Source organism: Erythrolamprus reginae, chromosome 7 (assembly GCF_031021105.1).
Source record: "Erythrolamprus reginae isolate rEryReg1 chromosome 7, rEryReg1.hap1, whole genome shotgun sequence".
Classification (NCBI taxonomy): Eukaryota; Metazoa; Chordata; class Lepidosauria; order Squamata; family Dipsadidae; genus Erythrolamprus; species Erythrolamprus reginae.
Window position 1 is genome coordinate 248,500 of NC_091956.1, and position 23,469 is coordinate 271,968.

The following is a 23,469-nucleotide window of genomic DNA, read 5'->3' on the forward strand; positions in this document are numbered from 1 at the left end:
TTTTTTATAAATTGCTTGAGGCAGAGGAGTCTACGGAGAGGGGCGGCAAACAAATCTAAGAAATAATAACATACCTAATGCTTCTTCCTTCTCCTATTTTCACCACAACAAGAGCCTTTGGGGGTGGGGCGGGTCAAGTTACCCAGGGGGCGTTTATGTCCAAGGCAGGACTAGAACTCACTGTCTCTTAGTTTCTAACCTGGTGCTTCAATCATTATCTTAACCACGTGATATTTGTTAGGGTTTAAGTTACAGGTTTCCCCCCCAAGTTTATTTATAAATTTTAAAAAAAACATTAAAAAGGAAAACCAAATAAATCTTATACATTTAAGTTTAAGTTACTGTTATATTTTTTCTAGCAAATTTTAAGATTTTGGGTCCTTCTTAGTCGCTGCAAATATTGCTGGTTTATTTTAATAGCAGCACTGACAAATGAATTTGTGCCCCACCGATTTAAAAACAGCGCCCGCTTCTTGGCCAATGCGGTACAGATCCCAGGAGGCTCCTGGACGAGAATCAAGCGGTGGCTACTTGGGGTCCCATTATTTCTCCGTAAATGTGCGCCCCTCCCGGGAAGCACAGCAGCGGCCTCTGCTCAACTGAAGAAATTCGGTGAGTTTTGGGATCGAGCCCATGAATTAATTTCAGACAAGTTCCTCGTGTGACCAATCACGCTTGGCCAATAGAGAATTCTATTTTATTCGATCCCTTAACAAAGTCCTGCGCCCTCGCACTCGGGCAGCTGGCCAGTTATAAGTACATTTTCCGTCCTAAAATACGGGAGGAATAGCAGAATAAGGACCGATGCCACGGCGGAATCCTCCTCCAGGACAAAAGGCGGGGTTGGCCGCCGCGGGCGACGCTTCGGTGCTGCTTCACGCTGGGCGATCCGGTGACTTTTAAGATTGTGCCCGGCGGAACCTGCACGAGCCCCCCGCCTCTGCTCTGCTCTGCTCGGGGTTGCACCGAAGCCCTTCCCCCTCCCGAGCCCCTCCCGAGCCCCTCCCGACCCGAGGCAGGAAGGCCGGCAAAGGTCCGAGAAACGCGTCGCACAGGGGAACGTGGGAAGCCACCCCCAGACACTGAGTGGGACACGGGTGGCGGGGCTCCTCGGGCGTCCTTGGCCGGGGCTTCAGGAGCCCTTTCTTTTGGATGGGAGGGGAATCTGGGTCTTTGGAGTTGCAGACTGTCTTCAACCGGAAGGTTGCCGCTTGGTGGTGGGAGGGGCACCGTAGGATTTTAATAAATGGACAATAAACCTGGAAGGCAGATGAAGAGGTGAAGACCCCCCCCCCCCCTGGAGCGATTGGCACAACAGAATTGGAAGCCCAGGTGTGGAGATTGAAAAAGGACCCCGGGAACAGGAGTCTAAAACCCAGGACCGAAGAAATTATCAGGGGGGGGGGGGGGGGCAGGGCTCACCTTTATTCCAGGCTTTATGCTAAGCCTTGTTCCGCGGGGGGGGGGGGGGGGTCCAGGCAAACCGTGGCGGCCACTCCCGCCGTGTCGAAGCAACGGACTTTGCAGATCCATTCCCGGCCCATCTTCCAAGGGCTCCTGAACGGAGGAGCAGGTTGGAGGCTGCTGATCCGATAGAAGCGCGCGGTGTGACTCGGAGGCAGAAGGCGGAAAGGCTACTCCGCTCCCCCCCCCCCAGCAGCCTTTTCTTTCGGGCATCTCTCGGAATTGGCAGCGGGGCAGCCTGGGGAACGGGCGCCCACGCATTCCGCCCCCTCCCCGCAGCCCTGCCGTGAAGCCGCGAGACCAGGCCGCACAATTCTCCAGAGGCCCCTCCCCGACAGAACCCGCCGAGTGCCCCCCTCCCCGGGTCCCGCGAGGGGGGGGCAGAAGATGCTCCGGCCCGGGTCTCCTGCCCCATTGGCCTCCTCCGGGGCTTGGCTGGGGTCTCGACCCTGGCCTGCGGGCAGTGCTGGGACTTTGTCGAAGATGGTGCCCGGCAGGAAGGAGGATGGAGGCGAGCCGTCGGCAGTTCGGGACTGGCCCGCTTCAGCGCCAGAAATATTGGTCGCCTTGCGAGGCCCCAACCTGCTAGGCTGACCGGGGACGGGGGGGGGCTGCTTCTCCAGCCAGGGCCGAACCGCTGGTTAGAGCACCATTTCCCCCGCCCGACGGAGGGTCACGAGGGGCAGGAAAATGGAGGAGGAAGAGCGCGCGTGCGCTCGTGTACGTGGCTCCATTCTGGTCTTTGTCAGGGATGGGGCAAAACCGTTGGTCCCAGCCAGGATGCCTCTGAGCGGATGTGCCCCCCCCTCGATAAGGGCCTCTCGCGGGGCCACTTCGGGCACAGCAGCAGATCAAAACCCCTCGCCCCTCCCGCGGCAGCTGAAGCGGGGCTCTGGGATTTGCCCTCTGCCGGTGGCCTCCGCCCGCCCCTAATCGCTCGTGGAAGCGGCCCATCTATCACTGCAGGTGGGGATTAAAGGCTCCGGCCTGGAGAAGCGAGCCAGCCCAGGCAGAGTGACAGCCGCCTTTAACTTCCCGCCCTCGGCCTGGGACAAAGCTCTGGGAGCGGCGGCTCGTCTTCTCGCCCTCCCCCTCCCTCTCTCCCTCCCTCCCCAAAGGCCGGGGGGACGAAGCAAAGGCGGGGGGAGGGCGAGGCGAGCGGACCCCTGGGGAGCTTTTGGCTTCCTAGAAGCGCATCGGGCAGATGGCCCGGGGAGCCTTGAGACGAGAGCCTGGCAGGAGCGGGGGGGCGGCAGGCACGCGGCATTTAGGACCGAGGCCCTCTTGCTCTTTCTTTCTCCCGGGGCCCAGAGAGGCGTCTCGCCCTTCCGGACTTCTCTCGCCGGTCTTCGGACTTTTGACGGAGCGCTGGGGGGGCAGAGAGCAAGGCGGGGCAGAGCGGGAGGCCGAGGCCCAGAAGTGAGGCCGGAAGCCGGGAAGCCTCGGCGTGTCCTGCAAACCCAAAGCCGCTGCCGGACTCCCGAAGGACGGTCCTAGAACCCCAGTAGGGCCTCGCGGGCACCTACAAACGGCCCTCCCTTCCCTTCCGGTCGTTGCAGCCGGACGGTTTTCGGTCTTTGTGGAAGGCTCTCCGAAACATCCCCACCCCCGCACGGACCGCGTCTCGAGTAGTTCCAGGGGAGCAAAGCCTTTTCTCGAAGGGGGAGGAGAGGGGGCCCGACCGATCGCTCTCCTGCTAAGGAATTGAGGGGCAGCCATTGGCCCACTGCCCCGAGCCTGTCTTGCCCTGTTCTGGCTGGGCCATCCGGGAACAGGGCCACGCGGCTTCCAAGCGGTGGACGTTTCGTAGAAAGGCCGCCCGCTTCTCTCCTGGAAGGGCCGCGCGACCTGGAGAGAGCCTGGCTGGAGGCCTGTGGGCCCGCCGGCAATTTGTCTGCCCTGCTCCCCCCCCCGGGCGGTTTTCCTGGCCTCCCCGCGCCCGGAAGACGCGGCCTCTCCGCAGCTGGCCGGGAGGGCACCGGCAAGGCAGGACAAGACGTTTACAAGCTCGCGGGATCGTGGAGCTATTTGTCTGATGTTTTTACGGCCTGCCGGGACGGTGTAACCCAAAACCCGCCCAGGAATCCTGCGCTGCGGGCCTTAATCACTCCCAGACGCGGCGCTTTTATGGGCCATTTAGAGGGAGGGAACCCATAAAACTGCAGCCCAGCAAGAGCCCGAGCAGGGGAGGAAGATGGGGTGCCGCCTCCGGTGGGGTGGGGGCGCCCCCAGAGGCCCCTTCCTCGGGGACGCCGGCCTGGCCTCACCGCCGAAGAGCCCCGCAGCCGCCCAGGCGGCCCTCCGCTTCAGGCAGGCGGCCGGTGGGGGGCACTTTGAAATGCTCTTTATGGCGAGGGGGGGAGTCGCATTTTATGGCTCCCTTTTACTGGGATATCGCACGTCTGCCTTGCATTAGCAGCGGCGGGAGGGGGGAGGGCTGAGCGCCCAGCTGGGCCACAGGCGGCGAGGCGACCCAGGCAAGGAGGGCCCGATCCCCGCGAACCTGAGCAGCGCCGGCCGAGTCTACGGGCCTCACGGAGCGTAGGAGCGTTTCTTCCGAAGGCGGCAAGGGGGGAACCGCGCGAAGGGGCAGCACAAGGAGGAAGGAAGCCGAAAAGGCGGCGAGAGCCCCAGGCTGGGTGGAAAAGAGCAGCGGGGCCTAGACAGACAGGCGGCTGGGTGCTCTGCTCGGGGCGTGCGGGGTCCACCCAGGCAGAGGCGGAGGCTCCGGTGGAGAAGAGGCGAAGCGGTCGAGTCTGGCGAGGAAGCCCGGGGGAGAAAGAACCGCGCGGTTAAAAATAAGAAACGGGTGGGGGGAGAAGTGGAGGCCACAAGCGGAGTCCCGGGGCGTCCGTGGAAGGCGGCAAGCAGAGCGGCCCTTCTGTCTGCTTCCCTCTCGCCCGGAGCCCCGAACCGAACAGACTCTCTCCGACGCCCAGCGACTCCTTTGTAAGGGCGGGCGATAGTCGGGGCTGGAAGGCAGGAGGCCGGAACAACGGCGCGGCCCTCCGGTCCCCCCTTCAAAGGAAGGCAGGACGGGGGGGACGAGGGGCGCTTCGTGGCTGCGGGCAACGGGCCTTCGGAATGGCCGCGGCCACGCCGGCAGAGCGAAAGAGGCGGGTCGGGCGGGGAGCCGGGCCTTCTTCCGGGAACGCGACTCGGCGCGGCCCCACCGGGGGAACTGCGGCCCTTGAGAGACCCGGAGAAGGCAGGCCGCTCCCCCGAGGAGGGGCCCGATCCTCCGGCTCTCGCGGGGTTGGCCGGATAAGCATTTGTTTTCTTTTGAAGGAAACATTTCTGGTAGGTGCCAAAAATCAACGGCAAGACTTAAAAAACAAGCAGAGTCCGCATGGGAGGCGCTACCTGGACGGCCGGAGGGTCTTTCTCCGTGGAACTCTCCCAGGGCAGCCGGGAGCGGCCGGGGCCCGAGTGACGGAGCCGAGTAGGTTATTCCGGGCCTGGAAGATCCGCAAGAGCGGCGAGGCGGCGGTTCCTTGGAGAGCGACAGCGGCCTGCAGAGCGGCGAGGCGGAGGCCTGAGAAGCGGGGATCCCCTGCTCTTCTCTTCCCGCCCCCCGCTCCCCCACGCCTCCCCTCCTCAGATTCAGGAACTTTGCTAACACTTGGCCGCTGGCTCCTCCTACCCAGTGCCCAGCCGCTGGCCCAGCCTGTGCGCCTTTAAGGCTGGAGCGCCCGAGTGGGCTTGGTTGCGGCTGGAGGGGCTCGCCAACGGCGAGAGGCGCAAGAGACCCGACAGGCCCCCCCCCCCACAACAGAGGCGGCCCAGAAGGGGGATGGGCGGGGGCGCTGAGCCAGTCTGAACGCCCAGGCCGGGCTCGGGCACCTCTGGGCACCACGCAGGGCGGGCGCGCCTGGTCTCTGGAGGCCCGAGGGCAGCCTTGCAATGACCCGCAGGGGGTGCTGAACTCTCGCCCGGCCGGCTCTGGCGCTGGGGACAAGCCGGGACCTGTCCTTCCCCCAGCCCTCCCTCCCTCCCCCGGCAATGACATCCGCGAAGGAAGGGAAGGCTGTCCCCGCAGTGCCGCCGCCGGGCGCAGCCGAAGAGAGGCACCGGAGCCCCCTGGACCACCTCCCACCCCCTGCCAACTCCAGCAAGCCCCTCACCCCGTTCGGCATCGAAGACATCCTCAGCAGACCCTCCGGGCACAAAGCCCCCGCCGCCCGCCTGCTGGACAAGGCGGCCCGCTCGGCTGGAAGCCCGTGGAACGGCCTGCCCGCCCCCGACTCTCCGCTCTGCGCCCTGGAGGAGCTGGCGAGCAAGACGTTCAAGGGGCTGGAACTCAACGTGCTCCAGGCGGCCGAAGGTAAGGGCGGCTGGCCGCGGGGAGGGCCGCGGGCGGACCCGGAATGGTTCAGGCCGCTCGTTCCGCTCCCCGCTCGCTCTGCGGGAACCCCGGGGGTCGCTTGCTTGCAAAGGGTCGGAGGGAAGCTGCGCTGCTTCCACCCTGCAGGGCTCTGGAAGAGCCCCGTCGCGGCGTCCCGCTCTCGTAGGGGGCTCCCCTGTCTCCCCACCAGGGATTTGGGGGCCACAGAATTTCTCCCGCGTCCCGAGCCACAAAAACAGCCCCGGTTGCGCCTTCGTTCCTGCTTTTAAGCCCCGCCGGCAGCCCGCGGACTTCCTCAGGCCGCTCCTCGGACCTGCTCGTTGGGCTGAACCCCAGATCTCTGCTTGCTCCGACGGGGCTCCGCTCCGGACTTCCCAGCGGAGCTCCGCGGGCGGCAAAGCGCTGCCGCAATTGGTTCCGGAGCTCCTACCGGGCCGTTTTCTCCGCTCCCGCCGGGCGACAGAAACAGGCGCGTTTTTAAGGCCGGTCCGGTCCAATCTCAGCGGGACTATCCGGCAACCCAAGCCGCCGAGCTCGGATGCAACTGGTCCCGCTCTGTATTGAAGCTGCTCTCCTTGGCCCCGCACCGCCAGTCCCCTTCCGACCCTGCTGCGCCCGCCCGGCGTCTTCGAAGACCCCAATTCTTTGTTCCCACGTCCAGGAAGCTCGGAGCCCGCCCGGCCTCAGCCTGGAAGGCCAACGATCCACGCCCGGCTCCAATCCGTCCGGGATCAACCGGCCCGTCCCCCTCGGTGGGAAACTTTAAGCCAGAATCTGCACTCACGGTTCATAAGTTTTTTGTTCCCCAAAACAATTTTCCACCTGAATCTCAGTTTTAAAATTTAAATTCTCTATTTTGATTTTATAAACCCGGATGTTGATTTCATTTAAAGTCTTCATCTCGATTTTTTCAATGGCCGACATACAATTTAAGATACTAAGACAAAATCATTAACAGCAGCCGCTGTGCTCAGAAATTTGTTTGGGAAGCGAAATTGAGATATTTCTCCCTGCAAAATTTCCTTCCGAAAATAAGGATGAAATTACAAAGACAACTGAGAGCTAGATGAAACCGTAATTATAATTATTAGAATTATAATTACCGAAACCGTAATTATAATTTTTATAATCATAATATTGTTATTGTATTAATACAAGTACAATTATTGATATTTTATTACATTTTTGCACCAATGCAATTAACTTTATAAATTTTACTATGGTCTTATTTTATTCTATATTAAAATATAATACACAAACACATCTAATCCTAAGAATTTATTGCACATCATTAAATTATATTCGCTTATATTATTTATTTTAAATTGTTTCCCCTTTTTCTACGGGAGCTTCTTAGCCATTTCAAGAAACCCTTATTTCCGTGGTAAACAAAGGAATAGAAACATAGAAGATTGACGGCAGAAAAAGACCTCATGGTCCATCTAGTCTGCCCTTATATTTTGCAACCCTCTTCTTCCCTGCTCCGCTTTTATATTTATTTAGCCTTCGGCTATTTTTTTTTCAAAAGTGCAAATGAAAAAATGCCTCCCAAATTAATTCCTGCGCTCAGTTATTTGGGGGTTTTGTTTTGTTTTTTTGAAAAGGAGGCAGGTAAAGTCAGCTGATTTGCGCTTTTATTCAATCAAGTCAGTGGGTTGCTTTAATTTCAAACTTATTGTAAATATCTTTGTTTTTTTCACTGGGCGCTGCTGAAACGCAGCCTTTTATTCTACCTAAAAATGGCCATGAACCAGAAGGTCCAAAAACAACTTCTGCCAGCTGGAGCCTCCGGCCTGGAGCCTCCTCTCGGCTGAGCAAGTGCGGGATTCTCCAAAGAAGGGAACGCGAGCGAGCAAATTGCTGCCGGCCGGTCTTGAAGGCGGCTGGAGATTTGGGAGAGCGTTTTTTCAGTTTCTCTTCTAGGCGCTCTTAGCTCACCCAGGCCGGGCTGAACCCCTGCGGACCCCCAACCTGCCCCTCCCCCGCACACCGCGCCCAGCCCTCTTTTTCCGCCCCTCCCTGCCGGAGGACCCGGTCACCAGGGAAGAAAACGTTTGCCCGGTCATCGGCGGGGGCGGATGGGCCCTGCCAAACGGGGAGGCCCCGGACGGCTTTGATCCCTTCCGCAGGGAAGGTGAGAGAGATCAGCGGGTGGATTCAAGGGATTGTCGCCCGCCGGGGATTTTCACCCGAGGCCGTCGCGCCCCTGCCAGGAAGGGGAGGCTTAATTTCAGCGGGGCGCAGGGCCTCCCCTCCTCCCTCCAAAGGCAACAGGGTCCCCCTTCCCTCCTGGGGCCTCCGTTGGGCTCCCAGAGTTCGCATCCAGAGCGCTCCGGCCCCGCAGTGTCGCAGGAGAAGCGCCGAAGGGGCCTTACTGCAAACGGGGATTCATTTTGAAAGGGGAAACAATTGCGGCCTTCGGTGGGGGGCGTTCAAGACGGGAGGGGGCTTTTGCTCCGGGAGGCGATGCCCGCAGGGGCCCCGGGAGCTTGGACGGAGGGTGGAGGAGGGAGGGAGGAGGAGGGGCAGCCGGTTTGGGCCCTGCAGCGCCCTTCGGAGCCGCCGCCGCTCCCTTTGCCTTGCGCGCGGCCGAGAGCGCGGCCAGCCCCAGCCCCGCGTCGGAAGGTTGACCGGCCGGCCGGCCGGCCACGGAACCTGACGCCGCGGCGGCTTCTTCTTGCCTTTCCCGCAGGTCGAGACCAGCTGGGCGCCTTCGGGCCGCGCCCCCCGTCCAAAAAGCGTCGCAAGTCGCGCACGGCCTTCACCAACCACCAGATCTACGAGCTGGAGAAACGCTTCCTCTACCAGAAGTACCTCTCGCCCGCCGACCGAGACCACATCGCGGCGCAGCTGGGCCTGAGCAACGCGCAGGTCATCACCTGGTTCCAGAACCGCCGCGCCAAACTGAAGCGGGACCTGGAGGAGATGAAGGCCGACGTGGAGTCGCTAAAGAAGTTGCCCTCCGCCACCCTGGAGAAGCTGGCCAGCATGCCCGAGCTGGAGCCCTCGGGCGCCCCCGGCCCTGCCCGAGCCCGTGGGCGCAACCTCTCCCGCACGTCGCCCCCGCCCTCTCCCTGCGCCTCCCGCCACACAACGGACCCTTTCTCCGACGGCGAGGAAGAGGAGGAGGAGGAGGAGGAGGAAGAGATCGACGTGGGAGACTGAGGGCCGGTGAGGGGGCGACGCCTTCCCCTCTCGTGCCTCTGGATAGCAAGGCCGCTTGAGGAGGAGTGCAAGACTGGGCCGCAAGGCCGTTCCGAGGGCCCCCGCCTCCCCTGGACTGCGCCTCTCTCTCTCTCCGGGATTCCCGCCGCCTCGTCCCCCGCTCGGCATCGCACCTTAAGCGCTCTTCCCATTCCTCACCCGCAATTCCGCATGTGCTCCCCTCCTCCCCGCCCACCTTTTTCAGTGGAGGGGAAGTTTTGGTGCAATTTTTAAGTTTAATTTGGTTATTGTATTTTCCCAGCGGCCCACTGGCAATTTGATCTGTGAGTTCGTGTCCTTTCTTGGGTGAGGCGCCATCGGGGCACCGGCGGAGCAGGAGAGCGGGTGACGGGGAGCAGATGGCGGGCCGAGCAAGAGTAGCCGCTCGCGGCCTTTCGGAGCGAAGAAGCGCGCTCTGGAGAGATCCGAGGCCTGCAGCGCTGGGCCTGCAGTTCGGCCTACCCAGCCCAGGAGAGCGCTCCAGGCACGGAGGGCAACCCGGCCTTCGGTTTCTCCGCCTCTGCCCCCTCCCCCCCGTTTTTCGGTCGCCTGTGCGTGTACATATTTGGAATAAAAGGACATACTTGATGCCGAACCTGCTTCCAGGGTTTGTATGCCGACGGGGGAAGTCGGGCGGGAGGGGAGACGAGTTACAGTTGAGGTGCTGCAAAAGTCGAAGAAACGGCGGGGGGCAGAACTATGCCACTGGGGAGTGGTGGAGGGGGGGGATCAGGGCGGGGGAGGGCGGCTCTTTCTGGGTGTCGGGATAGGAAAGGCCTAGGATCTCCTCTCTGCCATCTGCTCCGCCGGGGAAAGAGAGCAGCCGGGGCCCACGGAAGGACGGAGAAGGGAGGGAGCGGTGGACCCCCCATCCAGGAGAGGCGGGTGCGGGGACTAGATGCGCGGAGACCTGTGACGCGGCACAGGCGGCAGCCAGGCAGCCTTTACCTCGGGACGCAGGACCCTCCTCCGGTAAGGCAATCCTCCCAAGGGGCCTCCCCCGCGGGGTCGCCCCGCGGGGCTCCGGGACGGGCGACGTTTGTGGGAGGAGGGAGCGGCTGGACGGGACGGGGGCGAGACAGCGGGTGGCGAGGGGGGGCCGGCGGGCAGGAGGGCTGCGCTGGAAGCTTCCCACGGGGGGGGGGGCTGCCAGAAGGCCCGGCTGCAACCGAAGGGAATGCCGGGCGGGAGGAAGGAAGGTCGCCACCGCCCGCAGGCGGCCCATTTCCCGGCTTCTCCATTGCCGTCTTGCCAAGGCGGGAGGCCCGGGGCGAGAGCAGCGGGGGCCTTTCTGGAGCAGCCTCCGCCAGGAGGACGAGGGCAGGAGGGCAGCGGCTCCCAAACGCTGCGGAGACAAAATCGGGCACGAGCAGCCGGGCGGAGCTCCTCTGGTCCAGGGAAATGGGAAGGCCGCGGCGGGCGGAGCAGAGCCAGGCCGGACTACGAGCAAGAGGGGTGGGGCGGGGAGCTTCCCTTCCTTGGTTCGCCTGTCCGGACAACCCTCCCTCCCTGAGGGGCTGCAAGGCGAGCGGGGAGGCAATGTCGTTTGCTCAGCCTGCGTCCCGAAAATGTGGAAGTGGCCCAGCTGAATATAGCCTGAAATAATTCGGATTGTACGCCCCGTTTCTCTACCCAGAAGTGCCGGGAATGAAGCTGCGCAACCCCCCCCCGACACCAAGGGAGGCCCTGCCCGGTCTCTTCATGGAGGCGGCCCTTCTTCCTCGGCGTCCGGGGCGCCTGGGGAGAGCGGCTGCAAGGGGGGGGGGCAGCGGTGAGGCGCCTCTTTGTTCCTCGGCGGTTTTGGCCTCAGCAGAAACAAAATGTCCCTTCTCGCGGTCTCCTTGCAGGTGAAGGATGTTCCCTGGACAGGGAGGAGTCTGGCGCACAGGTGCCCATCCATACCTGTCCCATTTATTTATTTATTCATCCATCCATCCATCCATCCATCCATCCATCCATCCATCCATCCATCCAATTGTTCAATGCCGCCCTTCTCCTTAGACTCAGGGCGGCTTACAACTTTTAACAGAGCCAGCCTGTTGCCCCCACAACCCGGGCCCTCATTTGTCCTTCAGGAGGCAGCCTGTCCCAGTCTGGGATGCAAAAGAGGGGGGAGGGGCGGGGGGCGCAGCCTTCTCGTGGAACTGCCGGAATGTGGAATGGCGGGACAGCGGTGGGTCTTTGGGCAGCTCAGGGACCCTCTGAGTCCCCCCTCCCTTCCCTGCTGCCCGCACCGCAGGGTCGCCTTGCTCAGGTCTCAGGTCAAATGTGCTACAACGTTACTGACCCTCCCCCCCCCCCGCCAAGTCCTCCTCAGTCGGCTAACAAAGGCGCGAAGCAAAAGGAGCCGGGCCTCATAATTCCTCCAAGGGCCGAGCACAACCTCCCCGAGTGCGCGCGTCCCCCCTGGCCTGGACACCTCCCCGGGACGGGAGAAGGGTCTTGGGCGGCCTCGGTAAGAGTGGGGCTGGGTGGGGAGAGGCTCCCTTCTCAATTTGGATCCTTCCGAGTGACGGGGTGGCGGCGGGTGACTGTAAAGTGGTCTGTGCAGACTCTGTCCGGCTAACCGGCTAAGTAAGGGGAGCATTTTGCACTACTCGCAACTTCCGGTGGGCAATACCAACCGTGTACTTGGAGGGGGCGCGGGGAGGACCTCCGCGGAATGGAATGGGCTCAGGAAGGGCCGGAGCCGGGAGAAAGTGGCCCGAAACAGCCCTTTCCTCAGCGGCCGATCTGAGAGGCTGCCCGGCCGCGACCCCCTTTATCTGCCTCTGCGATCCAGGACACCTGTTCCTCTGCAGCCGCGGTGGTATTTCATTGGGCATTCCAATACCTTAACTCTTTCGCTGGACGGGAGCGCCGCTCCTGAACTCTCGGAGGAGCCCCGGGGCCGGGGGTGTCCCGAAGAGGAACCCCTCGCCCTGGACGCTCCCCGGACTTGGCCCGAGCCGTCGGCGGCACAGGGAGCCCCCCAGGCGGCCAGGCGGCCCTTGGCAATGGTATCCCGCCACAAAAGCAAGAGGCCCCCGGACCCGGGACCGCGAAGGCAGCTGCACTTTGCCTGATGCGCCATCCTCGCTGTGGCCCAGCCAAGGTGGTGGAGCCGAGGAGGAGTTCGCGCCCCAAAGTCACCACGGGAGGAGCGGGGAGAGGGCCGAGTTTTGTCCGGAGGCTTTGCGTTTTGTCTTCCCAGTCCAGGCCCAGCTCACGGCTAGCGGGCGGGGGGGGGGGGCTTGCCCGCCCTTCAGGGATGCCTCCTTGAGGCTGTGATAGGCGGTACAAGAGGCCTTGTCCTCCATGGAGGGCCCGGATTGGCTGAAGCACAACCATTGTTCTACCAAACGGAAGGGGGGCGTTGGGGGCCCTCCTTAGAGCATCTGGTCGAGTCACATAACTGATACTAATCCCTGTGCATCGGCTTAAGCAGGTGGTGGAGAAATGAACTGGGGGGGAAAATCAAACAAATTTAAATGCTTGGTTTAAAAGACTGGAAAACCTTTATGGATTTTTTACAAGTTAATTGATCATTAGTTGATTCAATGACTGAAAAACTTGAGAATTGAACAAAGGGCTGAAGGAGTTTTTGGGATGGTGGAAGGAGGTGGGATGGTGGCTTTGTTGAAAAGAATGTCAGAAGTCTACTCCAGCCTTTTAAAATCTCTTTTTCGTTTTTCTTGCACTATCATTTTTCTTTCTTTTTCCCTTCTCTATTCTGTTGGTGAGATTTGTTTTTACCTATGAAATAAACTTCAATAACTTTTTTTTTTTAAAAAGAGGGAGGAGCTGGAAGAAGCTCGAAGTAAATGTACAATAATAACACGGGATTAAATAGAGCTGGGAGGGGCCTCTTCCAATCCAGGAAGCTTTGGCTACCCCGTCTCTTCTTTAAGAGCCCCCAGCGTCGGAGCAGCCACAACTTCTGGAAGCAAGCCGTTCCACAGGTGCGTTGGTCTCACTGTCAGGAAATCCCTCCCCAATTTTAGGCTGCCCTCCATGCCGGGTTTGCCGGGTTTTTGTTCAGCCCTCAGCTGCTTTGATGAAGGCGCGTGTCTTCTGATGTCCCCTGATGGAAAAGGGTTGTCTGAATTGGAGGGGGAGGGAATCGCCCCGTCATCAGAATCCTTGTTGGAAGGGACGTTGGAGGGCTGATCCTCAGATGGAGGGTGTCCGAGCTTTGCGCGAATCCTGTGGAAGGCCCCCCGCCCGCCCCACCTCTGCTTCCGGATCCTGACCTCTCCTGCAGCGCCCGGGCGGAAGGAGGCCCCGCTGCGGCCCACCGGGAATGGAGAGGAGCTCCCCAGTGAGCGCGCAGCCCAGAGCTCCGAGTCCAGCAGGCGGTCCTCCTTCCAAGGGGGAGCCCTGCGCCTCATTTGGCTCCGAGGGGCGAGCAAGGAAGACACCCCGTGGCCTCCTCTCCTCTGGCCGCCGTCGGGGCCCCTGGGTGGTCCCGGGGAGGATCTGGAGGCGAGGCTGAAGCGAGGCTGTCCGACTAAAAAGAAGGCCGGCGCACGGAATGGGCGTTGCTGGGGCCCCCGGGCAGAAAGCTCGAGATGCTCCCGGTCTGCAGTGCTTCGCCCGCTGTTGCACCGCCGCCGAATCCCCCAACCGCCGAGCGAGCCAGCGGCCCGGTGAAGGCAGGCGCTCTCAGCCAGAGGCCCGGGGAAAGAGCGCGGGGGTCGCTGCTTTCAGCCTTGGGGAACCGTCCGTCCCGTCCGGTCAGCAGTAAGACAGCCGCTCGAGCGGCACCGGCGTGGGGGGACGAGGGGCGGCGGCTCCACTCTCAGCCGGGCTCTCTTGTCCAATTTTCCGCTTGATTAGCCGCCTAGCTGCCTCCCGGCACCTTCCGTGGTTAGTGTCCATTTCCTCTAAGTGGTGATTAATTGCTGTTCTCGGGCTTCCTCCGTCACGTGGGTTTTAATGCTGCCCTCTGGGTAGCCGCAGAGGGTCTGGCCGAAGCAGCACCCCCCCTCACCTGCTGGTCCCCAGGGGAAACAGAGGCAGGAGCCCCCACTGCCCCCCCAGTGGCGGACTAGTGGGTGTAATGAATGGAAGGCTGCCCTCTCGCCCCCTTTCCAGGGATCAGGCCCTCGTGACCCTCCCCGCCACCCAAAGGAGCCCCCCAACAGTCAGGAGCTCTTGTGCCAGGCAGGGGTCTCCCTCCAGCCAACAAGAGGCCCGGGAGCACCAAAGAGAGGTGTGGGGGAGTGTTTCTCTTCTGGCTCTGCCTCTCCTGCCACAGTGAAAAGCCCCCCCCCCCCTCCTCCACCAGGACAGGGCTTGGCCCATCACCCCATGACACCCCCGCCCCCCCCGCTCTCCCTCCCAAAACCCCGAGCAGCGGCCTCCTCCGTCCTCCCTGGGGTGATGCCGCCCCCCCTCCCTTTCTTTCCAGCTGCCTTGAAACCCACATCCTGGGAACGGAAACTCCGAGACCTGAAACGGAGACCCGTGAAATTGGGGGGGGGGGAGTGGCTGGTGGGGCAGCTGCTTTCGGGTCAAGCAGCAGGACTGACCCCCCTCCCCCCCAGCAGCACCACCCCCACCCCCACCGAGGGCTGGACTGCTCCTTCCCAGGCCTGCAGGGCCACAGACTGTCCCCTGGAAGGTGGGTGTGGGGCAGCTCTCTCAGCCAAGGCCCAAGCGCAGCTACTGGGGGGGGGAGGGTTGGGATCAACGGCGGGGGGGGGTAGTGTTGCCGGCTGAGGGCAGGAGGGTCGCCCCCCCCACCCCAAGGAGAAGCAGCAAGGCTGGCAGGCAGGCTGGCCAAAGTGAGCTCTGCCAGGGAGGGTGGGTGGGGTGGGGGCTCACAGCAAGGGAGGGGCCTCACTATCACTCAAACTGACAGGGAGGGAGGGAATGCAACCCAGCCCCAGAGGAGGAAGGTGGGGGGGGGAAGGCAGTGCCCACCCCAGGCTGATATTGGGGGGGGGGACCCACCAGGCATGCTTGGGACAGAGGAAGCCACGGGAGGGAGGCCCAGAGGAGAGGGGAGAGGGGGCGGAGGGCAGAGCCACCTCCAAGCACAAGCTGGGACTCTGGGAAGGGGGGGGGCCTTGGCACCAGGGCAGGGAGGGAGGGAGTGGGGGGCCAGGTGGGTCCGGCCGTGGCCGAAGGGAGAGCCCAGCTCCTGACCAAGCCTGGGGTCAGTAGGTCACAGCCCTGCAAGGGGGAAAGACGGCTACCACGTTTCAGACGTTTATTGTGAATTATACAAAAACAAGGCAACCAGCATCAGTCCCTGAGCAGGCTGGGGAGGCGGAGGCTGGGTAGGGGGGCGAAGGACCCAGAAGAGCCCCCAGGCCTCTCAGTGGAGGGGGAGCCCCAGAGCCCCAGGAACGGCAGCTCCCTCCGCAAGGGCCCCCCCAATCTGGAACCCCCACGAAAGCAGACAGGGCCCTGGCAGCCTTGGGGGGAAGGAGGGGGGCAGCCATGCTCTCTGGCCCCCCCTTCAAGAGCAGCAGGCTCCTCCCGGACAAGCAGGCAGGCAGCCCCCCCCCCCCCCGAGAATGTCCGTGGTGCAGGCCTTGGGGCCCAGTCTTCAGGCCCAGGAGGAGGGGCCGTGGTGGGAGGGGGGGCCTGCCGTGGGGAGGGGCGCAGGGGCGTGGGTGGGGTGCTTCAGCTGCAGAACGAGCCTGCGTCCTTCCACTTCCGCCCCCTGCGAGGAAGGCAAGAGGAAGCCCCCGTGAGGGAAGGGGGCCCGAGGGGGCAAGAGTGAGACCGCCTCCCCCCCCGATGCTCCCCCCCGCAGAGACAGGCAGGGAGGGGGATCCCCACCTGCAGGGCCTTGTAGGCGGCTTTGGCGGCCCCTTGGTGGCTGTAGTTGACGAAGGCGCAGGCCTTGTGAGGGAGGCACCGGACGGACTCCACGGGCCCAAACCTGCCCCAAGCAGAGTGGAGGTCGGAGCTGGTCTCACGTCCAGGGGACGCCCCTCCCCCAGGTCACCAGAAAGGGGGGAGGAGCCACAAGAAACAGCCCCCCATACTCATCCCCCCCACCGGGAAAGAGCAGGCCAACTTACGGCTGAAAATAGTGGCGCAGTCCCTGTGGGGTGATGGTGGGCGCCAGGTTCCCCACCCAGACGGCGAACCTATCCCTGCAAGGGAGCGCCTTAGTCACCACCGGAAGAGGCGGCCCACCACCCCAGCCTGCTCCCTGGCCCCCTCCGCCCACTTCCAGAGGGACCCCTGCCCCCCCAGCCTCCATCGGAGCAGCTGGGGCAGAGCCAAAGCCCCCCCCCCCAAGAGAAAGCTCCACAGGACTGGCAGACCCCTCCTGAGCCCCCTGGAGTTGGCGGGGCCAGTGAAGCTGCTCCTTGGCCAGTTCTGGGGCAGCCTGGCTTCCCCCTCCCCCCAAAATCTGCCCTGTTGCCAACCATCTCGGGCTGGTCTCAGGGCCACGAAACTGCCCCCCCTGGGCCTAGAGTTCATGGCCAAGGGGGCCCGTGCTGCGCTTGGCGGAGGGCCTCCTGAGCAGCAGGAAGGGCCCAGAGGCACCTGGGGCGGAGGAGGCAGGACGGGAGCGCTGGAGAAGCAGAGACCGCGGGAGGTCTCTGCTTCTCGAGAGAGCCTGCGGTCGGTCAATCCACGGGGCCTTTTGTTGCTTCCGACTGACTTTGGAAGCGTCCGCCTGTGTCCTCCCCACCCTGCTGCCTCCGCTCGTGGGCAGGAAGGGGCCCAAACACTCCGCGAGAGGCTTCCTGCTCCCCCTTCTCCCCCTCCTCACCTGACTGGGACCTCTGCGGCCGGAGGGGCCAGCCGGGTGGGGGCCACGTCCTGGGCTCTGCTGTCGGGGCTCCTCCGCTGCCTGCCGGGCTGCCCGCCTTGACCGGCAGGGAGAGAAAGACAGGTGAGGGCCAGTGAGGGCTTGGTCTCTGCACACCCACTGGGCAGCAGCCCTTGCCCGCCCTGGGCCCACCCCCTGCAAAGCCTGGGCCCCTGACCACCCCACCTCTACTTACTGGGCAGAGGCAGCTGCTGCATTTCCACAGGCCGGGCGTCCCAGTCGCGGTGGGGGCCGTCCGTCCATCCCTCCTGGCAAAGAAAGGGCAGCGGGTGAGTCTCGGCTGGAACCCACAAGCCCCCCAAGACGGAGGGCTTCCATGGGGGTGGGGGAGGGGGCCCTGCCTGAGTCCCCAGAGACGCCGGATGTGCCTGGACACCCCCCACCCACAGGGACCCTCTCGTCTGCAGGTCGCCCCCCCTGGCTCCTGGTTTTAGAGGGGGGGGGCTCTCCACCATTCCTCACTGCAGTCAAGCCAAGGCGAAAGAGTCCCGCGAGGGAGGCAGGAGGGGGAGCCAGGCCCCAGAGCCACCCGCAGGCCAGGCAGGTCAGGATGCGGGTGAATAGAGCCTCTCAGCCCCCCCTCCTCAAGGCCCCCAGTCTGCAGGCCGCCCCCCTGGCCAAGCGGCCGTTTCCCTCCCTTGAAGCCGAGATGTCAGGGGGCCTCAAAGTGCCCACCTGCCCACCCGCCCTGGGCAAACCCTCCAGGCAAGCCTGCCGCCGAACAACCCGGCCTGGCCCCAGAGCGCCCCCCCCCTCCGGGCTCACCAGGGAATGCTGGGCCTGGCACTTCTGGAGCTGCAGGGCGGCATCGCCTCGGAAGCCGTCGAGCGGCAGGAGCTGCCAGAAATTCCTTGCCGCCTCCCTGTATTGCTGGGCAGGGGGAGACAGGCAGGAGGGTCGCCGGCTGCCAGAAAGCCCCCCCCCAGACCCTGTGCTCCCCCCGCCCTTCTGCCCCCCTGGAGTCACCTTGAGGCCCAAGAGGGCCTTGCCCTGGCGGAAGAGGCCTCTGGGCCAGTCTGGCCGCAGGCTCAGCGCCCTCTGGGCATCCCGCAGGGCCTCCGCGTGGCTCTGCAGCTTCTCGTGGCAGAAGGAGCGGTTGCCGAAGAACCTGCGCAGAGGGCCGGGGGGGTCAGGGTGCAAAAGATGCCCCCCCTCTATAAACCAGAGCGTTGCATGGGCAGCACCCCCCATTTAGCCCTCCAGGTGCGCTCTTATCTACCTGCCTCTCTTAGCACACCAGTCACCTTGCAGCAGGGAGACGCTCCCTCCCCCCCCCCCCGGCCGGACCGCGTAGGGGTCTCATCACAGCCCCCAAATGCCCCCCCCCCAGGGATCCCAGTGGTGGCTCCCTCCCAGCCCAGAGGGGGGAAGATCATCGCTTCCCGAGCTTTGGCCAAGCCTCCCCTGCCACTCCCCCCCCTTCTCCCCTCCTCTCTTTCTGACCCTCCCCTCACACACACACACACACACACACACACTCCACAAGGCACAACCAGAAGACCAGCCTCCCCCCCACAACTCCCTCCGTTTCCTCACAGGTCTGCTGCCATTTTATAAAACTCTGCCAAAACGGGTGCAGACCAACCAGGCCCAGACCAGCCGGCCTTGACCGGGCAGAAGCACCTTCCCTGGTCAGCCACAGAGCCCGAACTCTAACCCTTGGACTGGCTGGCCCAGCCCGGCACCCTGGCCCCTGCCCCCCGCTTTCCAATCGAGTCGTTCCGCTCAAGGGGGGTCAGACAGGCCCTTGGGTCCCCTCCGGCACAGCTCCCACCCCGGGGTCAGCCTTGGAGAGCAGCCCGCCAGCGCCCCCTGCAGGCCACCCCCCTTCCTGCCCCCTTTTCCAGAGAGGGGCCCGGAAGCCGATCGGACGCCCCCCTCCCTGCCGCTCCAAAGGAACCGACTGGCGGGCCCCGAGAGGCCCCGGGAGGCCCCCCCAGGCAGGAAGCGCATGGAGCCGTGCCCAGGACAACACCTGGTTTTAAGAAGCAGCAGCACAGATGTTTCCTCAGAAGGCAACAACCTCGGCTTCTGTCAGGAAGACTTTGCTGCCCCCACTCCCACCCTAGCCCCTCGTCCCCCCCGGCCATCAAGAGGCATTCCCTGGCACTCAGCAGGGGGGCGCCAGTAAGGGCCTGCGGCAGGCGGGAGGGGGCCCAGGGACGCCTACGGACAGGCCCAGGGCCATATGACCCACAAAGTGTGTCACCCCTCCCCCCAGCCTGCGCTGGATGCCACCAGAAGGGCCAAAGCTTCTCCCCGCCCTGAGCACCGCCTCTCAAGGCCACGTCCGTGGGGGAGGGAAGGGGGAGGGGAAGCTCAGCTGGCAGAAAATACTTGGATCCAAGCCCCTCCCCCGGCCTCACCTGTACTCCTGGGGGTTCAGCTCAATGGCTTCGGTAAAGAGCCCCACGGCCTCACGAAAGAGCCCCCGCTTGGCCCTTTCATTTGCACAGTCTGCAGCCGGAGGGAAGCGAAAATGTTTCTGCACGACCCCCGGGGCCCTTGCGACCCCCTGCCCCAAACCCTTAAAAGGCGGGAAAGGCAGCACAACCGGGATCGGACTTAAAACACACACACACACCATCCAGGTTGTCCCACTTGAGTGACAACCCTGCCCAGGACTGACCTGCCCCCCCCCCACTATATGCATCCCTCTGGCTTACCAAGATTTCCTGCCCAGCCCTCACCCGACCCAGACCAGGGCTCGACCAGCAAGAGACCCCCAGGGAGGGGCCCGCAACCCCATGGGGCACGTGAGCTGAGCCCTCCCACTGGAATGGACTGTGAAGCCCCCTCCCCATTCCCTCCCCCAATCAAACCAAGGCCAGGAACCTGAAGTCTGACCAGGTGACTCTCTAGCTGCCCTTGAAGTGGGGCCCTTAACGCCCCCAGCCCCCTGGTCTCAAACTCTTCGTGGGACTTACAGCCTCGAGCCCCCCCCTCCCTGGCGCCCTCGGAAGAGGTTCCAGCTTCTAGGACCCCCTCGTCCAGCTGGGGCCAAGAAGGGGCCTTGCGGGGCCGAGCCAAAGGTGTCCGACCAAGGCCGGGACAGTCGGGACACGGGAGCTTTCGGGGGCTGCAGGAACCGTCCGTCTGCAGGGGCAGCCGAAACCTCCGTGGGCCCCTTTGCGGCACCCCACCCCCCGACTGGCTCCAAAAGTTTCCCTCTTGTCGTTATCATCTGTTCTGCAGACCTGCATGATGTTTGTTCCTTCTGGGGGGGGGGGGGGGGTCTTTGAAATTTCATTTTTAAAAATGGCAGCTTATCCCCCCCCCCCCCCCAAGTGATCTAAACAATTTTACACTTCCCTCCGTCTTCTGGGGAATTCTCTCCCTTAATTTCACGAGACCTGAAAACACGCCCATCACCTCCAGCCGCCTCGTTCTATTTAGCAAGGGGGGCCCAGAATTAAATCTTTGCAGCCCCCCAATTTCTCCAACTGCTGGACCCAGGGAGGGGCAGCTCAGCTCTGGTGGGGAGAAAGCGCCCCCAGCCGCTCACCTGCCAGCACCAGGCTCTGCTCCACCGGACTCAGCTGGGGCTCCGAAGGCTTCTGGGGAGGGGAGAAGGGGGAGGGGGAGACCCCTGCCGTTGCCATCCAGCCTGCCCCACGGCGAACGCAAGGGGCTGCCACCTTCCCCGGCTACCGTTTCTGTGTCATTTGTGTGGGTTGTTTGACTGGTGTGGTTGCATTTCGTGAGCCACGCAGTGTCATGGGTGTGAGATGGCTGGCCCACCAATTTAGGGGAGGGGGAGAGAGGGAGAGAGAGAGAACAGAAATCCCTCCAAATCTGATTCTGCTGGACAGAACCACTATCATGGCCAAATTGTATGAGTGGAACAGATGCAGGCTGACTGGACAGTTTAACCGTGGGTTTTAATTAAGGTTTTAGAGTTTTATATTGCACGTTTGACTCCTTTTTTCTACGTATTGCATTTTATACTGTCGTAAGCTGCTCTGAGTCCTTCGGGTGGCACAGAAGCCGAATTGAGTGAGCGAGCGAACGAATTCGCTTCCTAAAAGCTACCACAGAAAACGGGGCCACGGAGAAATGGACCCTGAGGGCTGCCAGCATGGGGGGGGGGAGACGGGGGAGGGGTGTGTGGGGGGCTGGCCGGGACAGGTGCCCTCACCTCCGCCTTTTGCGCCTCCTCCTCCTCCTCCTCCCGCCTGCGGTTCTTCCCTCCGCTCTCCTCCCTCGGCAGCCGGCACTTGGCCTGCAGCTTCCGTCGGGCTTTGGAGACGAACGTGCTGCACAGATCCAGCTCCTCCTGCGCGGGAGAGACGGGGGGGGCGGCAGCAGCAGCTCAGGCGGGGAACCGAACCGGCACTGCCGCAGCCGCTTGTATGGCAACAAAGCCTGGAACTAACGCGGCCACGGCCCCCTCGCTGCGGCTCTGACGGGTTCGGTGGCGGCTGCAATAATGGCTGGTGGAGGTTCAGCATTTCCTCCGCCGGGACTCCACAGGGGGGATCGAAGGGACCAAGAGCCAGAGACCTTGAAACCCACCACCACCACCACCACCACCACCACATAACAGGCTCCCTGTATCGGTTGAAATCCCAGGTGGACTCTGGGACTGTCCCCCACCCCCCGTCCACTCACCTCTGCCGCCTCCCCCTCCACGCTCCTGCTGGGGCTCCTTCCTCCTGGGGAGGCTTCACTGAACCCCCCCTCTGAACCAGGGGGGCCACCACCCACAGTCCCCTCATCTTGTCCGGCTGAAGGTTTATCCTATGGGGAGGAAAAGAAGCCCTTGCAGGACCCAGGAACCAACCCCCCCCCCCCCCCGCACGAACGAGTCGGGACATTGGCAGAGCTGGAAACCAGCGCAGTCTGCTGAGGTCTCTCTCCGAGAAAAGCGACCGGCCAGAGTGGCCCCGAGGGCGACTTCCCAGCCGGCCCAAGGCTGAGCCCCCACCCCACCCGCTGCAGCCAAGATGTCCACTCACGGCTTCGCTCTTTGCCCTGAGCTCCATGCTCTGCTTCTCCTGCCTCTTCCGGTCCTTCTGCCTCTGAGGGTAAGCAGAGTGCATCAGGCCCCCCAGCCGCTCCGCCCCACCCCTCCCAAGGGGAAAACGAGCCCCGCCGGCCTGGCTACCTTCTTCCTCATCCTTTTCTTCTCAGCCTTTTTCTTGAGCCGTTCCTCCTCGGCCACCAGCAACTCCGCATTGCGCTCAGCCTCCTGGAAGAGAGCAGGGAGCAGCCTCCTCACCCACCCAGCTGCCCACCCTCCGGACACACCGCCCTCCGGACACACTGCCGTCTCCCAGGAGCTGGTGGGAAGACACAGGAACCCGAGGGCCAAGGGCCACACCTGGCTGTGGCCTGGCACCGGGGATCATGTGCCGGTATGTAAACAGCAGCACCACCACCACAGAAAGGAGCAAAATCTTAACTTCGCCAGAGGAACCAGAACAACGAATGGGGTTAAGTAGCCGCCATGTTTCACATTTCAAAAATGTTGACTCAGCAGCGGTTTCTGGAGCCCTCTGGGAAGCGGCCTTGCTTAGCTCCACTGCTATCGGGGAATGTGAAGCGGGTCAAATAAGCGCTGACTGACCTCAGCTGTAAGCTGTGGCTTCTGGGGCAAGGCCAGGCCCAGAGGAAAGGCCCTCTGAAGACCACAGAAGGTGGCGAAAGGACCGTTCAGGATGTCGTCCTCCTCGCTGTCCTCCTCGGCTTCCTCACTGCTGTCCTCCCAGCTCACGTCATAGTCAAACCCATCGTACCAGCCAAGCTCTCCTCCGTTCACGTCTGAAAGAGGAGCACAGGGGGCCTGAGTAGGTGAGACCTTGAAGCCGTCCTCGGACATCCGTCCAGTGTTGCCCAGCAGAAAGGAATGTGGGACTGACCTTGGACAGGGAAGGTGGAAAGTGTCCAAAAGGGCCAGTCAAAACAATCCTGCCTTTGTTAGTAAACAAAAGAGTTTTGTTTACTGTGGCAGACAGAAACCGGGGCCTGATCCTCTAATTTTGTTTCCTGCAACCACGAGGAGCATCCCTGGGACCCCTGCCCTTCGTTTCGTGGCCTGGCCTGGCTCTGCAGTCAAAGCCTCGTTTGCAAAGCTGAATGCAGGCAGAGTCGGTCTCCTTAGGGTCCCGTCGACCAAACAGTGTCGGCTGCCGGGGCCTTGGGGAAGAGCCTTCTCTGTGGGGGCCCCGGGCCTTTGGAACCAGCTCCCCCGGGAGAGCCGACCCCACCCCCAACCACAGCCCCAGGGACGCTGCCGGGCGCTTCGCTCGTGACCGGACAGCCCCCCCCCCCTCGGCCAGCCCTCTTCCCCGGCTTGGCTCCACCGAACGCTCTGCCACCCCCCCCACGCCCCCCGGGCTCAGAGGGGCACGGCGGCCCCGCTCCCAGTGCCGGACCGGAGAGCACTCACCGCTGTCTTCCTCCTCCGCCTCCGCCTCTTCCTCCCCGGCCGCCAGCCGCTCCATGACCCCGCCGAGGAGGGCAGCGGCGAGCGACGGCGCGGTTCCTCCGAAGGTCCCTCTGGCGGACAAGAGCGGCACGGGCAGCTATGGTCTTTTCCCGGAAGCGGAACCCGCGGCCTCCTTCCGGCAGGCAGAGAGAGAGAGAGAAAGAGGCCGCCATTCTGGCTCGACTGCGGGGAGGAGGCGGGGCCAGCTGCGTGGACACGCGGGAGCATGCGCCGTCCCCGGGC

General features: G+C 63.0%; 2 protein-coding genes across 10 annotated transcripts; one reads left to right on the top strand and one right to left on the bottom strand.

Moving 5' to 3' along the window:
* The first annotated feature begins 4,777 nt into the window (after positions 1 to 4,777).
* Positions 4,778 to 9,588, top strand: LBX2 (ladybird homeobox 2). Its single transcript, XM_070756510.1, has 2 exons — positions 4,778 to 5,788; positions 8,502 to 9,588. Exons 1-2 carry the CDS (start codon positions 5,467 to 5,469, stop codon positions 8,972 to 8,974), a joined length of 795 nt encoding a protein of 264 aa, XP_070612611.1. The 5' UTR covers positions 4,778 to 5,466; the 3' UTR covers positions 8,975 to 9,588.
* A 5,607-nt stretch (positions 9,589 to 15,195) lies between these two features.
* TTC31 (tetratricopeptide repeat domain 31) lies at positions 15,196 to 23,469 on the bottom strand. 9 transcript variants are annotated; one of them, XM_070756762.1, is made up of 16 exons: positions 23,188 to 23,469; positions 22,658 to 22,706; positions 22,366 to 22,559; positions 21,904 to 21,987; positions 21,755 to 21,817; positions 21,408 to 21,536; positions 20,935 to 21,072; positions 20,302 to 20,353; positions 19,163 to 19,253; positions 17,763 to 17,904; positions 17,562 to 17,666; positions 16,972 to 17,044; positions 16,737 to 16,833; positions 16,033 to 16,107; positions 15,788 to 15,890; positions 15,196 to 15,668 (listed from the first exon to the last, which is right to left on the bottom strand). In XM_070756762.1, exons 1-16 carry the CDS (start codon positions 23,452 to 23,454, stop codon positions 15,552 to 15,554), a joined length of 1,779 nt encoding a protein of 592 aa, XP_070612863.1. In that variant the 5' UTR covers positions 23,455 to 23,469; the 3' UTR covers positions 15,196 to 15,551. The 9 variants fall into 9 exon arrangements, with proteins under 9 accessions (XP_070612863.1, XP_070612861.1, XP_070612864.1 ...); XM_070756760.1 differs by having other exon boundaries at positions 16,737 to 16,837; positions 16,970 to 17,044; XM_070756763.1 differs by having other exon boundaries at positions 16,737 to 16,837; positions 16,970 to 17,044; positions 22,658 to 22,710; positions 23,188 to 23,422.